Raw genomic sequence first — 15842 nt, 5'->3', positions numbered from 1 at the left:
CATGTCCCCTGAGATGAAAAGTGTCCCCACTGAGAACCACAGGCCTGAGTAAAATCCTGTCTCTACCACTGACTAGTCATATGACCTTGGACAACCAACTTAAGCTCTGTGCCTCAGAGTTCTCATCTGTAAAATGGAAAGATAATAGTATGTAAGGTTAGTGTGAGAATCAGCTAGGGATTAAGAAAGCACTTGGTCAAAATGCAGGCTCGTTTTTCCAGTGCTGCCTACCCTCCAAACACAAAATAGCACCCAGGGTATGGGTACAATATAACACAGGGGCCCAGCCTGGCACTCCATGACCACCTAGAGGGCTGGGATGGGAGTGGGGAGGGAGGCTTCAGAGGGAAGGGACATATATATGATTATAACTGATTCACATTGCTATATGGCAGAAACCAAGACCACACTGTAAAACAATTATCCTCTAATTAAAAAAAATAAAATGTGAAAATTAGTTTTAGAAATAAAAAGAAAATCAGCTTTACATGTGGATATAGGAGTGTTCAGTCAGTAAAGAATCTGCCTGCAGTGCAGGAGACCCAGGTTCAATCCCTAGGTCGGAAAGATCCCCTGGAGAAGGAAATGGCAAGCCACTCCAGTATTTCTGCCTGGAAAATACCGTAGACAGAGGAGCCTGGCGAGCTACAGTCCATGGGATTCCAAGACGCAGACACGACTTAGCAACTAAACCACCACAGTGTTTCATAGGGGTGCATCCGTAAACCAGGTAATGAACAAATGAACGAGGAGTGTCCTGATCCAGGCATCAGTGCATGTGCTGAAGGAGATGCTTTGGCAGCTCCTCTCACCTCTGCAGGGCAGTTCAGGAAGACTCCACAGCCAGGCTCTCCAGTCCAACTCGGCCACTCATGAGCTGTGTGACCCAGGGCTAGTTCCTGAGCTTCCTAATGCCTTCATTTCCTCATCTGTAAAATGGGGGTAACAAAAGTGCCTCCCTTGTGGGGTTGCAAGGATTGAATGAATCTGCACGTGTGCAGCCCGGGGACAGAATGAGCCTCTATTGTGCCTGCTGCTGCTGTGAACGTAACTCTCTCCAGCCCTGCAGCCACCTGGGTGTGCTTCTCTCCCCTGATGGTGCCCCTCAGGACTGGCCACACACCTCCCATCCCCAGCACAGAGCACTCCTCCCCTGGACCTCATTGTCACCCTGAGCCTTCCTTCTCCATCCTCCCTTCATGCCTCCCTCTTGACCGCCCTAAACTAAACAGCAGCCACATCACTCGACTCACTCTGGTTTATTTCACATCTCTCAGTATCACTGCCTGACGTGACAGTTCAGAGTCTGGATGGCAGAACCCTGCGGTACAGTACAGTATTTTTTGTAGTAGTATCATCTGGAGAAGTGTTGTCTGCTGTCTCTCTCTCCCACTGAAATATGCTTCCTGACACCAGAGGAGTTAATTGGTGACTATATTTCTAGAAGAGTACCTAGCACATAGTAGGTATAAATGATTATAATGAATAATGAGTGGTATTTTGCACAAGGCATTCCCAAAGTTCCCACATAATGCATCTCCTAATACAGAAATTATTTGAACTGGGGCCTAGAAAGATGTTTGGCAGCAATTAAAAATTTTTTCTTGTCACAACGGGTCTTTTAGAAGAGCTGCGTTTTTGAGATTTTCAGATCAATTAGAGTTTCTCAACCTGTGTTCCCTGCAACTGTGACCTCCAGCAAGAGAGCAAGAAGGAATTGCACCAAACAAGGATTCACAAGGCCAAAGATATTAGAAAACAATGCAGAATTCTCTCCTGCCTAGGGATTCACTGTCATTGACAGGTAAAGCTCTAAGAAGCCCCGTAGGAAACAAATATTGGACCTGGGTTTGCTGAATTTATTTCACCCTAGACTTTAGCTACTGATTTTTGCAGCACGGAACATGATTTGGAAAACTGTGCCTTAGTATAAGTCTTTCAATTTACCTAGGCAGACAGAACGTTAGGCCCAGAGAGGTTAGTTGACCCATTCCAGGTCACACAGCTATCTCCTGAATCTCCAAGCAGGATGCTTTTCCCTGTCCTTGATTTCCCTAGCGGTCCCCTTAGCAATCAGCTCACGAGAGGTAACAAATGGAACACTAGACCTCAGATTCCCATATCAATTTGACTCAGTCATAAATGAAAAGTAATGTATCAAATAGGATTCACTTTCAGTCTCCTCATTCCAGAGAGAGTGTGTTATTCATTCAACAACTGTCTATTAAGCATTGCGTGCCAGGCACTGCACATTTTGCGGTGAGCAAGACCTGGTTGTTCAGGAGACTGACAATAAAATTATCCCTAAAGAGACCAAAATTGATTGAACTGTCCTTGAAAAACCTGCTTCAATATAGAGACTTGTATGAAATTACATATTCACATTTCACTTGCTTCCATTAACAACGCTCACATTTAGATCTAAGGGTAATAATACGCTCTGGTCTGGGATGGCTCTGGAACTAAACACCTCCCCTCTGAAGTGCAGGTGGCAGAGAGGAAAAACTGAAAGACCGGAATTCACTGGGCTTTTTTGGTGAGCACCTCGACAGATTTCCCAATTTCAAGTTCACTCAAATACTATCTCTGGCTCCTACATTAATTAAAATGCATTCCCTCACTTCCTATTGTCCACAAATGAAAATGTCTATTTAAAAATTGGATTTGTTTTTTAAAGCATATCAACTCAAACATTTCAAAGCTCCTTCAGAAAACACAGTAGATCAAAAGCCAGCTAACTTTAAAACGCTATAGATTTGAGTTTGAGAAAGACCTAGCGATTATTCTATATGATCTTTTCAGTGAACCGATAGCATCTGTCTAGGGATCAGGAGAAATGTTTTATGTTATGTAGTTTCAAAAAGATTCCAACTAAGAAAAAAAAATTGGGTTATCAGGTTTGAGAAATACATATTTGATGCTGTGGCATGGAGCCAGATTTCAGCATAGACTTGAAATGTGTGTATCTAATTTTTTAAAAGTTGGAGATATCAGAAACTCTTGCCCCAGTGTGTAACTTTAAAGCCAAAGTGTCAGTAAAGAAGATAAATGCATGCTTCCAGACCCAGCCAAAATCCTCCCTGCTTTTAAGGATGCTATTGTAGCTTCTCCAGGAGCCATCCTGAAAACCAATCTGGCAAAGCAACAGTAATCACCCCATAGAACACATAATTTGTGTTTATTAGACATCAGAACAGATCAGGAAGAATTCCTCAGCTGGAGCAAAGACACACAGAAAGCAGAAACTACAGAAACACAGGCCACAGGAAGCAAGATACAGGAAAGACATACACGCACTCCCATCAGGCTACACACACATTGAACCTATTGCTTAAAAATCAACCCAAACACAAAGAAGTCACTTGTTCACAATGAACAATCTATTCACTTATAAGGGGAGGGGAGAGTATATTTTTTAAAGACTAAGTACCACTTTTTTTTGGGGGGGGGGGATCAATTACCATCTTATTTTCTCTAGCAGAACCGTGGGTCCATCTCTGCTAGGCTAGGGTACATTTGACGGAGCTTTTTCCAACTGCTCTCTCCAAATATTTCCACAACAAATCAGTCCGCTGAGGTTTCTGAGCACATGGACTACTACACCGACACTGAAGGCCCGATAAACTTAGCAGCAGTGGAAATGTATTTATGTGCATCCCGTGTGTATTCTGCATGCTTGTTAATGCCTGTGCAGTTATGTTGATCCGCGAAGAAGGGTGCTTAGGCAGTTTAATGGAATCCATTTGGGGTGAAAGGTGTGATTTTGCCCAATGAAATTCCCCCCTCACAGTCCAGCTCCCAGACCGACTGGCCAGCAGGGTCACCCTCCGGGGACGTCTGAGAGATCCGGGACATTCGATCAAAAGGGCTTGCCTCCTCCTCCTCCTTGTCCACCTCTGCGTCCCCCGGGGTCACCGCGTTGGGGATCCGATGGATGTAGGCAGCTGCGATCTCCCGGTGGAAGGCAGTGTCCTGGTTGTAGGAGATGAGCTCGTTGCTGATGTTCACCGTCTCCACCTGGGTGCGGGAGCACAGGTGACTGCACCCTAGCAGTTGGGCGAATACCTTGCGGAAGTCAGCGTTGAAGGCATAGATGATGGGGTTGAGCGAGGAGTTGGCCCAGCCAAACCAGACGAAGACATCAAAGGTGGTCTCGCTGACGCAGAGGAAGCTCTCGGGATGTCCGCTGCAGAAGGGGACCATGCAGTTAAGGATGAAGAAGGGCAGCCAGCAGCACACAAAGACCCCCATGATCACCGATAGAGTTTTGAGGACCTTGGTCTCCTTCTTGATGGATGCCCGCAGGCCCGAGTCAGGCGCGCAGGCCTCGCGGCTGCGGCAGCTCTGCGCATGCTCCGCAGCCCTCTCCAGTGAGGAGATCCTACGGATCTGCACCTGGGCGATGCGGTAGATACGCGTGTAGGTCACGATCATGATGACCACCGGGATGTAGAAGCTGATGAGTGAGGACGAGATGGCGTAAGTGCGGTTCAGGCTGGAGTCGCAGTTCTCTGCACTCCTATCTGACTCCCCGGCTTCCTCCCAAGGCGTCCCGTTGGCCAGGTTGGATGGAGGGTCCAGCCCACCCCTGGAGCCCACCTTGTCCCTGTGCCAATGGAGCTGGACTGGGATGAAGGAGATGAGGATGGACAAGGTCCACGCCAGGCCAACCATGACCAAGGCCACACGCTGGGTCATCTTGCGCTCGTAGCAGAAGGGCCTGGAAATGGCCCAGTAGCGGTCCACGCTGATGATGCATAGGTTCAGGATGGAGGCGGTGGAACACATGATGTCGAAGGCCACCCAGATGTCGCAGAAGGCCCCAAAAGGCCAGTAACCCGCCACCTCGGCCACCGCCTTCCAGGGCATGACCAGCAGCGCCACGAAGAGGTCGGACACCGCGAGGGATACGATGAACACGTTGGTGGTCATCTTGGCGCGCAGATGGCGGCTGCGCACGACGGCTGCGCACACCAGCACGTTGCCCAGCAGGGTCCAGACGATGAGCAGGGTCAGGAGGCCGGCGGTGACCACCTGCGCGGGCCCCAGCAGCGTCGCCCCCTCCGAGTCCCCCACGGCGCCCCCCTGCGCCAGCTGCTGCTGCCCCGACCGCGCCCGGTGCGAGGTGCCGTTGCGCCCAGGGGGCAGCATATCGGGTTCGGCTGCAAAGGCGGGCTGCGCGCGGTCCCGACTTCTACCCTGCGCCCCCCGGGCGGCCCCATCAGGTACCCGGGAGGTGGCACCCCGGGACCCGCAGCTTAAGGGATCACCGAGCTCCGGGGGGCGCTCACCGTGTGCTGCGCTGGGGGGTCCCCGGAGCGCGCCGGGACCCCTCTAGCATCCTCGAATGCCACCGGCTTGGTGACCGCGTTGCGCCCCTCTGGTGCCGGGAAGCGGCGGGTGCTCGCGGGGCTGTTCCCGGCCGCCGGCAGCGCACCAGCCGGTGGCGGCAGCGGCGGCGGCTGTGTCTGGTTCGGAGCCGGAGAAGCAGAGAGCGAGCCGCCACCGAGGGGGCGGGGGCGCCGGGCGAGCGCTGCCTGCTCCGGCCCCCGCAGCTCCCGGGGCCCGCTCTCCCGCCCCAGCGCCTCGGCGCTCCAATCTCCGGCGCGCCCGCCCCACCTATGCCTTGGCGCCCTTACTCTGCACGCTGCGCCCGCCGGAGTCTGGCGACCAAACCCGCAGGTTTGGGAAGCGCCCTAGTACCAAATCCTGGCCCTGGGAAGACCCAGACCCGCGTCCCCAGGAAACTGGAGAGGTGCCAGCCCAGCCCTGGTGCCCTGGCCCTGACCACGTTTGGAATCACTGGCTTCTAGACCAGAAAAGAGTGTTTCAAGAGGAGGGCTTGGGATTTCTCATAGACCGAAGCCCTACTCAGGACTCTTTTCCTCACTGTGTGACCATAAAGTCTTCTTTAACTTCCCTGGGCCTTGGTTTCCTCATCCACAAAATGCAAGGGGTGGAGGGCGCGGGGGGAGGGGTGCGATTCCTTCCCCATCTGGTGGTGTAGGGTTCAATGAAGCCAGGAGGCAGTTTGTCCAGGGAACATCTCCTCTCAACTTCCCCCAGCATCCATCCTAAGACTGACCTCTTGGGAAAGCCCTTTCCCCTCCCCCACCCCCAATCCTTACTTGGCTTTCCCTTTGGGGAATAATTCGGATGAACCCAGCAGGCAAGGAGGAGGGAAGGACCTCCAGCCAGTCTGGGGTTTCCCCCTGCAGGGCACTTTCAGTCCTTCCTTTGGAGGGATGGATTGGTTCCTGTCTCATTTTTAACAGAAGAGGAACCTGAGACTTGAATAAGTGGCCCAAAGCCCAGACTCTTAAAACAAATGGTGAGGAAACACTGGAGAGGGTGGGCGGTGTGCCAGGATCTCACTGCCCTCCCAGTTGATCAGCTCCAGTTGTGAGTTGTCAGGTCTGGTGTAAAGCTCAGCTGGAAACAGCTGCAGAGAGAAATGGAGGAGGCAGCAGGGTTCTGCCCAGTCTCGTCTGAGACCCGCTGATCCACACACCTATACTGCACTGAGGCTAGAAACAGGGGCTGAACTCTCTCATCCCTTCCCTAGTCTCTCTCCACCCTGACCCACCTGCCCCATTCACACTGGCCCCCACCTGCACCCTGGTCCAATAGCCAGACTGCTCGTCCTTACACAGCCTCTCCCCACTCGAAGCATCTCCCGTCTTCAGTGCTTTCTGCTCCCATAAATGACAAGACAATCTGTCCAGGGGTCTATGCCTAACACTAGAGACGCACACTTACTACTTCCCCTCCCCATCTCCTAGGTGCTGGACCACCCCTGTCTCTACTGACGTCCCTGCCTGGGACGTTCCTCCTCCAAGCTGTTTTATGATGACATGATCCTAGCCTCCGGTTCTGTCCACTCTCCACTAGATGCCAGGCAGAATGATCTTTCTCAAATATAACTATGAGCCTCTCCCCTGATGAAAAACCCTCTGTAGCTCCCTGTGATCCTTGATCCTTTGAAGTCTTGTAAGCATTGTGTCCTTGCCCAGTGCCCCAACTTCTGCCCCTCCTCCACACACAGGCTGAATTCAAGCCACTACCAACACACACACACACACACACACACACACACACACACACACCCACACAAACTGTAATTTCTCTAATGAGTTGTACTGTAATTCCGTACCCTGAAATGACCTCCATCCCATCTTGTCCTCCTGGGCAGCACCAACATGTGATTTTAGAAAAGAACTTGGACTTTAGAGAAACGGGGTTGAATTTCAGTTCTTTATTCACTTATCCAACAAATATTTATTGAGCACCTATTACGTCCCAGATGCTGTTTTATTTGCTGAGAATACAAAGGTAGACCTATGTCAAAGTGTTAGTCACTCAGTTGTGTCAGACTCTTTGCAACTGCATGGACTGTAGCCAGCTAGGCTTCTCTGTCCATGGGATTTCCCAGACATGAATACTAGAGTGGGTTGCCATTCCCTCCTCCAGGCTTCCCTGGTGGCTCAGATGGTAAAGCATCTGTCTGCAATGCAGGAGACCTGAGTTCGATCCCTGGGTTGGGAAGATGCCCTGGAGAAGAAAATGGCAGCCCACTCCAGTACGCTTGCCTGGAAAATCCCATGGATGGAGGAACCTGGTAGGCTACAGTCCATGGGGTCGCAAAGAGTCAGACACGACTGAGAGACTTCACTTCACTTCCTCCAGGGGATCTTCCCAACTCAGGGATCGAACCCAGGTCTCTCACATGGCAGGCAGATTCTTTACCCCCTGAGCCACCAGGAAGGCCAATATATATGCATTGCCCTTTCCCTCCACAAGATTATGTCTAGTAGTGGGTATAGGCTTTAACCGGAGTCATCCAGAGAAATGTACAATTACAACTGTTGCAAGTACTACACAGAAAGAGCACATGGCCTTATGAAAGTGTATAATAGGTGGAATTGACCAAGACAAAATGTTTAGGGAAGGCTTCCCCGAGGAAGTCTCGCTTTGTGTTGAAATCTCATTGAAGAAGGCAAAAGGGAAAAGAGAGAACAGCAGGGCAGGCCAGAACAGGTATTAACTAACTGTGGGATTTGGGTAAGCTTACTTGATTTCTCTGAGCCTCAGTTTCCTCATCAAAACTCATCAAAACAAGTTGATCATAGTAGTTTAAGAGATAAATGTGATGATGCCAGAATCATTCCAGCATGAGTGATGAACTGCCCATCTGGGCAGGCAGCCGAGGGAAGGGCAACATGGAAGAGAAGATGTTCAAGCTGGAGCGTGAAACAGAGTTCACCAGCATTCTGGGGTTGGAAGGGCATTCTTAGCTGTTCCCTCTTTGCATGTGCAAAGGCATGAAGCTTCGTGTGTGAAAGGACAGACTTCAGAACTCCAGGACTTTTCCCTCTGTTATCCCAAGGACCAGGTATCTCATTATTTTGGAAAATTGAGATTTTCCTCTCTATCCTCAAGACTCTAATGCAAGCAAAGTAAATTAATATGCTGCCAGAGAGGTTCAGCTCATGTATCTCCCATCCTTACCAGGAGCAGTTTGCCTGCCGGGGATGATGGTTTTGTGTAAGCAGTGTCTGCCCTCACTCATCCAAGCTCTACATTTTTTCAAAAGAACTGGGCATACAAAGTGCCCAGGGAGTCTGGGCAAGGAGTCTCCTGGTCAGCCTCAGAACTCAGCCTCATCGGCACAGATTCTAAACAACAAGGCAGCTAAATAAACTCCTTCTCTTATTTTATCCAAGCCAGAGCCCTGCGCTCAGAGGATGACAGTGACCAAATGATCCTCTCACAAGTTTGGCTTCTGCAAAATTGTACTAAGAGGATTTTTCTTAGAATATTTTAGGACAAAGGGAGTTTTCCTAATCCGGCCAGCTAATAGTCTTCCATTTCAACTCACCGGTCCTTCTTATTCTGAAGATATATTTTAAATTGGATTTGCTTCTCTGAGACATCCAGCTAAATCAATAGGCCAACAGCCAGGATTTTGCTACTGCTACTGCCATTGCTGGTATCAAGAGTCAACTCTCTTTTATACCAGGGCAGGCTTAGTTTCTTGCCTATGGGATACACACAGGCTGGCAACACACTCAGCTTGGTTCAGCAGAGCCCGGGCAGGTAGGTAGAGGTGAAATATCAGCCTCCATCTTGGAGGCTGGAGAAACCCTCTCAAGCACACATCCACTGATGATGACCTGGGGGTCTCTTCAAATCCAAGGGCTGGTCCCGTGACCCCCATTCCTTCCCAACTCAGAAACACAGAAAGCTGAAAGTGGCTATTTCTGGCAGGTAAAAATAGCGATCCCAGAAGCTAGCATATTCATGTAGCTATCCCAGAAGATAGCATATTCACGTAGGATGGGAGAGGGCTTTGCAAGTCAGACAGTCCTAGGTTCAAATCCCTCTTCTCTGATGCACTAGCTCTGGAACCTTGAGCGAGTTACTTAATCTCTCTGAGCCTCAGTTTCCTTGTCCTTAAAATGGTAACACACATACTTGGAGCCTGGGGTAAGATGGAGCATGTGGTCACTCATGCACCCTTGACCAAAGCCAAGTCACATGGGCAAGTGAGAACTATGCCCTTTCGACTGAGAAGTCACAGCAAGATGGGGAGGCCAGGAGCAATTGTGAGCAAATAAAATCAGCCACATCGTCTGCAGTAAATGAAGCCATTATGGCTTCATTGTTCCCCAATGGCTCCAACAGCCAACTCCTTCTCTCTGTCCCCTCTGCCACCCCCAATTCAGGTCCTCATCACCTGCTGCCCGTATGGTAACCAGAGCCTCCCAACAGGTCCCTGTGTCTTGGTGTCTTCTCTCCTCTCCATCTGATGCTCAACCGTCAAGAAGATCCTCCTAACACACAGATGGGATGCCCTTCATCAGCTTAAACACATTTTCACTATGTCTTATGACCCACATTATTAATTATTCACCCAACTAACAAAAATTTGTTAATCCCAAACACCTTAGCACAGTCTGGTCACCACCTATGTACCTGTTTATCCACCTGTTATCAGCCTCCTCCCTCACCTTCCAAGTCTTCCCCAGTAGACCCCATCTCCCACCCACCCCAAATGCCTCCCTTGTCTCCCAGCCCGCCTAGTTCTTCCAGGTCTTCTGTCCTTGCCCTAGATCTCTCCTGCACCTGAGATGTTCCAACCTCTCTTCTGAGTGGGGGTTAACTCCCATTCACCTTTCAAACCTAATGCAAGTGGACCGCCCTGATGGGTCTTCCTCAAGACTCCAGGGAGGTGACCATTCAGTGTTGCTGCAGCACACGGCACCGACCTCTGTTACAGCTCACAAGCCTGCTGTCATGGATGGTCTGTTCACTTACTGTTTACCTATCTTTCTGCCCAGAGCTTCCCAGGTGGCTCTGCTGCTGCTGCTGCTAAGTCGCTTCAGTCATGTCCGACTCTGTGCGACCCCATAGATGGCAGCCCACTAGGCTCCTCTGTCCCTGGGATTCTCCAGGCAAGACTACTGGAGTGGGTTGCCATTTGCTTCTCCAATGCATGAAAGTGAAAAGTGAATGTGAAGTTGCTCAGTCGTGTCCGACTCTTAGCGACCCCATGGACTGCAGCCTACCAGGCTCCTCCAACCATGGGATTTTCCAAGCAAGAGTACTGGAGTGGGTTGCCATTGCCTTCTCCGCAGGTGGAGCTAGTGCTAAAGAATTCTCCTGCCAATGAAGAAGACATAAGTGAAAGTGAAAGTTGCTCAGTTGCGTATGATTCTTTGCAACTCCATGGACTATACAGTCCATGGAATCTTCAGGCCAGAATACTGGAGTGAGTAACTTTTCCCTTCTCCAGGGGATCCTCCCAACCAAGAGATCGAACCCAGGTCTCCCACATTGCAGGTGGATTCCTTACCTGCTGAGCCACCAGGGAAGCCCAAGAATACTGGAGTGGGTGGACCATCCCTTCTCCAGGAGATCTTCCCAACCCAGAAATTGAACTGGGGTCTCCTGCCTTACAGGCGGATTCTTTACCAACTGAGCTATCAGGGAAGCCCCAGAAGACATAAGAAACATGGATTTGATCCCTCAGTTGGGAAGATCCCCTAGAGTAGGAAACAGCAACCCACTCCAGTATTCTAGTCTGGAAAAATCCATGGACAGAGGAGCCTGGCAGACTACAGTCCATGGGGTAGCAAAGGGTCAGACTTGACTTACTGTTCACTTACCTTTCCCCCGGGGGCTTCCCAGATGGCGCTAGTGGTACTCTCCTGCCAATGCAGAAGACGTCAGTGAAAAGTGAAAGTGAAAGTCGCTCAGTTGTGTTCCACTCTTTGCAACCCCACGTGTGCACGCACACACACACGCATGCACACAGACACCTTTCTCCGTGCTGTAAACCACCTGAGATGAAGTTGTCTCAGCCTCTTGGAGTCAGCTTGGCTACAAGGAACAGAGCTGGTATTTGTTGAATGAATAAAAGCATTGTGGCAGAAAGGGGAGAGTGCACCAACTACCCATTTGTTCTCTGTGCCGCCCAGACTACCTTGTGCTTCTGGCAACTGAAAACACGAGCAAAAAGGATGGTCCTTGTCGGAAGCACCTTGAGAACTGTCTTGACTCCTTGGCCATCTCTTCAGCAATGACCTTGTGCAGGGATATGATGGCTGCAAAGATGGAATCTCCCAGGATCCACTGGCCTGCATCAGACTCTCCATGAGGGAGACATCTGCTTCTTTCTCCAGGTCACTTTGGTTAGCATGACTAATACACCGATGAGTAAGCATTGTTCCATTTCTGATAGCTTCAAAAGCAATGTTGCTCAGTATCCACAGGGCACTGAGATCTTGGTTTATAAATACCAGCCATCACCAAGAGGACTCAGAGTGTCTCAGAGAAATGACTGAGGCCAGAGCTGGGTGGAGACGGTACCACACAAGTGTGGGACATCTCGTGCTGCCAGAAGACAAGAAAGTGCTCAAAGAATGATAAAAACATGTCAAAAGGACATGACAACCAAGTCAAAGGGGCTCCCACTTGCCACATCTGGGATAATGTGAGCATCAGAACTAATCATCATAATAATGGATTATAATCTACTGAATAAAATGAAACTCCATGAATTCCTTGTGAAAAAAGAAAAATAAAAAAACAAGGAAGGGAGGGAGGAAGGAAGGAAGGGAGGGAAAGAAAGTAGAGGAGGGATAAATTTGAGAATTGGGGGTTAACATACACAGTATTACATATAAAGTAGAATAAAAACAAGGACCTATTGTGTAGCACAGGAAACTATACTCAATATCTTGTAATAACCTACAATAGAAAAGAGTCTGAAAAAGAATATATATGTATGCTTATATATGTATGGTCATGGTGGAGAGGTCTGACAGAATGTGGTCCACTGGAGAAGGGAATGGCAAACCAATTCAGTATTCTTCCCTTGAGATCCCCATGAACAGTATGAAAAGCGAAAAAAAAAATAGGACACTGAAAGATGAACTCCCCAGGTCAGTAGGTGCCCAATATGCTACTGGCGATCAGTGGAGAAATAAATTCATAAAGAATGAAGAGACGGAGCCAAAGCAAAAACAACACCCAGTTGTAGATGTGACTGGTGATGGAAGCAAGGTCCGATGCTGTAAAGAGCAATATTGCATAGGAACCTGGAATGTTAGGTCCATGAATCAAGGCAAATTGGAGATGGCAAGAGTGAATGTCAACATTTTAGGAATCAGCAAACTAAAATGACTGGAATGGGTGAATTTAACTTAGATGACCATTATATCTACTACTGTGGGCAAGAATCCCTGAGAAGAAATGGAATAGCCATCATAGTCAACAGAAGAGTCCAAAATGCCGTACTTGGATGCAATCTCAAAAACGACAGAATGATCTCTGTTTGTTTCCAAGGCAAACCATTCAATATCACAGTAATGCAAGTCTATGCCCCAACCAGTAACGCTGAAGAAGCTGAAGTTGAACGGTTCTATGAAGACCTACAAGACCTTCTAAAACTAACACCCAAAAAACATATCCTTGCACTATAGGGAACTGGAATTCAAAAGTAGGAAGTCAAGAAACACCTGGAGTAACAGGCAAATTCAGCCTTGGAGTACAGAATGAAGCAGGGCAAAGGCTAATAGAGTTTTGTCAAGAGAACGCACTGGTCATAGCAAACACCCTCTTCCAAAAACATAAGAGAAGACTCTACACATGGACATCATCAGATGGTCAACACCGAAATCAGATTGATTATACTCTTTGCAGCCAAAGATGGAGAAACTCTATATAGTCAGCAAAAGCAAGACCAGGAGCTGACTGTGGCTCAGATCATGAGCTCCTTATTGCCAAACTCAGACTTAAATGAAGAAAGTAGGGAAAACCACTAGACCATTCAGGTATGGCCTAAATCAAATCCTTTATGACCATACAGTGGAAATTACAAATAGATTCAAGGGACTACATCTGATAGACAGAGTGCCTGATGAACTATGGACAGAGGTTCATGACATTGTACAGGAGGCAAGGATCAAGACCATCCCCAAGAAAAAGAAATGCAAAAATGCAAAATGGCTGTCTGAGGAGGCCTCACACATAGCTGTGAAAAGAAGAGAAGCCAAAAGCAAAGGAAAAAAGGAAAGATATACCCATCTGAATGCAGAGTTCCAAAGAACAGCAAGGAGAGATAAGAAAGCCTTCCTCAGTGATCAGTACAAAGAAATAGAGGAAAACAAGAGAATGGAAAAGACTAGAGATCTCTTCAAGAAAATTAGAGATACCAAGGGAACATTTCATGCAAAGATGGGCTTGATAAAGGACAGAAATGGTATGGACCTAACAGAAGCAGAAAATATTAAGAAGAGGTGGCAAGAATACACAGAAGAACTGTACAAAAAAAGATCTTCATGACCCAGATAATCACGATGGTGTGATCACTGACCTAGAGCCAGACATCCTGGAATGTGAAGTCAAGTGGGCCTTAGGAAGCATCACTATGAACAAAGCTAGTGGAGGTGATGGAATTCCAGGTGAGCTATTTCAAACCCTAAAGATGTTGCTGTGAATGTGCTGCACTCAATATGCCAGCAAATTTGGAAAACTCAGCAGTGGCCACAGGACTGGAAAAGGTCAGCTTTCATTCCAATCCCAAAAAAAGGCAATGCCAAAGAATACTCAAACTACTGCACAATTGCACTCATCTGACACGCTGGTAAAGTAATGCTCAAAATTCTCCAAGGCAGGCTTCAGCAATACATGAACCGTGAACTTCCAGATGTTCAAGCTGGTTTTTGAAAAGGCAGAGGAACCAAAGATCAAAATGCAAACACCTGCTGGATCATCAAAAGAGCAACAGAGTTCCAGAAAAACATCTGTATCTGCTTTATTGACTACGCCAAAGCCTTTGACTATGTGGATCACAATAAACTGTGGAAATTCTGAAAGAGATGGGAATACCAGACCACCTGACCTGCCTCTTGAGAAACTTATATGCAGGTCAGGAAGCAACAGTTAGAACTGGACAACAGACTGGTTCCGAATAGGAAAAGGAGTATGTCAAGGCTGTATATTGTCACCCTGCTTATTTAACTTCTATGCAGAGTACATCATGAGAAACACTGGGCTGGAGGAAGCACAAGCTGGAATCAAGATTGCCGGGAGAAATATCAATAACCTCAGATATGCAGATGACACCACCCTTATGGCAGAAAGTGAAGAACTAAAGAGCCTCTTGATGAAAGTGAAAGAGGAGAGTGAAAAAGCTAGCTTAAAGCTCAACATTCAGAAAACCAAGATCATGGCATCCGGTCCCACCACTTCATGGGAAATAGATGGGGAAACAGTGGAAACAGTGAGAGACTTTATTTTTCTGGGCTCCAAAATCACTGCAGATGGTGACTGCAGCCATGAAATTAAAAGTCGCTTGCTTATTGGAAGGAAAGTTATGACCAACCTAAACAGCTTATTAAAAAGCAGAGACATTACTTTGCCAACAAAGGTCCGTCTAGTCAAGGCTATGACTTTTCCAGTAGTCATGTACGGATGAAAGAGTTGGACTATAAAGAAAGCTGAGCACTAAAGAATTGATGCTTTTGAACTGTGATGTTGGAGAAGACTCTTGAGAGTCCCTTGGACTGCAAGGAGATCCCACCAGAACATCCTAAAGGATATCAGTCCTGGGTTTCATTGGAAGGACTGATGTTGAAGCTGAAACTCCAATATTTTGGCCACCTGATGTGAAGAGATGATTCATTTGAAAAGACCCTGATGCTGGGAAAGATTGAAGGCAGGAGGAGAAGGGGACGACAGAGAATGAGATGGTTGGATGGCATCACCGACTCAATGGACATGGGTTTGGGTGAACTCTGGGAGTTGGTGATGGACAGGGATGCCTGGTATGCTGTGGTCCATGGGGTCGCAAAGAGTCGAGCACGACTGAGCAACTGAACTGAACTGAACTGATTTATGTATAATTGAATCACTTGGCTGTACACCTGAAACATTGTAAATCAACTTCAATTCAAAACATTAAAAAATTAATTTTTTAAAGAAACTTTAAATAAATATACTGATTAAGAGTGCTTTCAGCTGTACATAATGGAAAGCCTGACCATTCATGGTTTAAGCACTGAAGATATACGTACTGGTAAAGAATCTGCCTGCCAATGCAGGGGACATAAGAGATGTGGGTTCAGTCCCTGGGTCAGCATTATCCCCTGGAGAAGGAAATGGCAACCCCATCCAGTATTCTTGCCTGGAGAATCCCATGAACAGAGGTTCCTGATGGACTATAGTTCATAGGGTCGCAAAGAGTCAGACACGTCTAAAGCGACTGAGCCCAGCACAACAGGAAATTCAGAGGGAGCCAGCAAGGGCTGGTACAGAAGCTCACGGATCCAACTATG

The 15842-nt window shown here is 48.1% G+C and overlaps 1 protein-coding gene across 1 annotated transcript; it reads right to left on the bottom strand.

The window, feature by feature from the left end:
- Positions 1–3535: 3535 nt before the first annotated feature.
- Positions 3536–5151, bottom strand: DRD5 (dopamine receptor D5). Its single transcript, XM_005893192.2, has one exon. The coding sequence runs from the start codon at positions 5149–5151 to the stop codon at positions 3730–3732; it is 1422 nt and encodes a 473-aa protein (XP_005893254.2). The 3' UTR covers positions 3536–3729.
- Positions 5152–15842: the final 10691 nt, after the last annotated feature.

Source organism: Bos mutus, chromosome 6 (assembly GCF_027580195.1).
Source record: "Bos mutus isolate GX-2022 chromosome 6, NWIPB_WYAK_1.1, whole genome shotgun sequence".
NCBI lineage: Eukaryota > Metazoa > Chordata > Mammalia > Artiodactyla > Bovidae > Bos > Bos mutus.
The sequence above is the reverse complement of the archived record's forward strand: the minus strand, read 5'-3'. Positions and strand labels throughout refer to the sequence as shown.

Excerpts from the sequence above, each read along its gene's own strand:
- DRD5 (XM_005893192.2), bottom strand. The coding sequence starts at position 5,151 with ATGCTGCCCCCTGGGCGCAACGGCACCTCGCACCGGGCGCGGTCGGGG.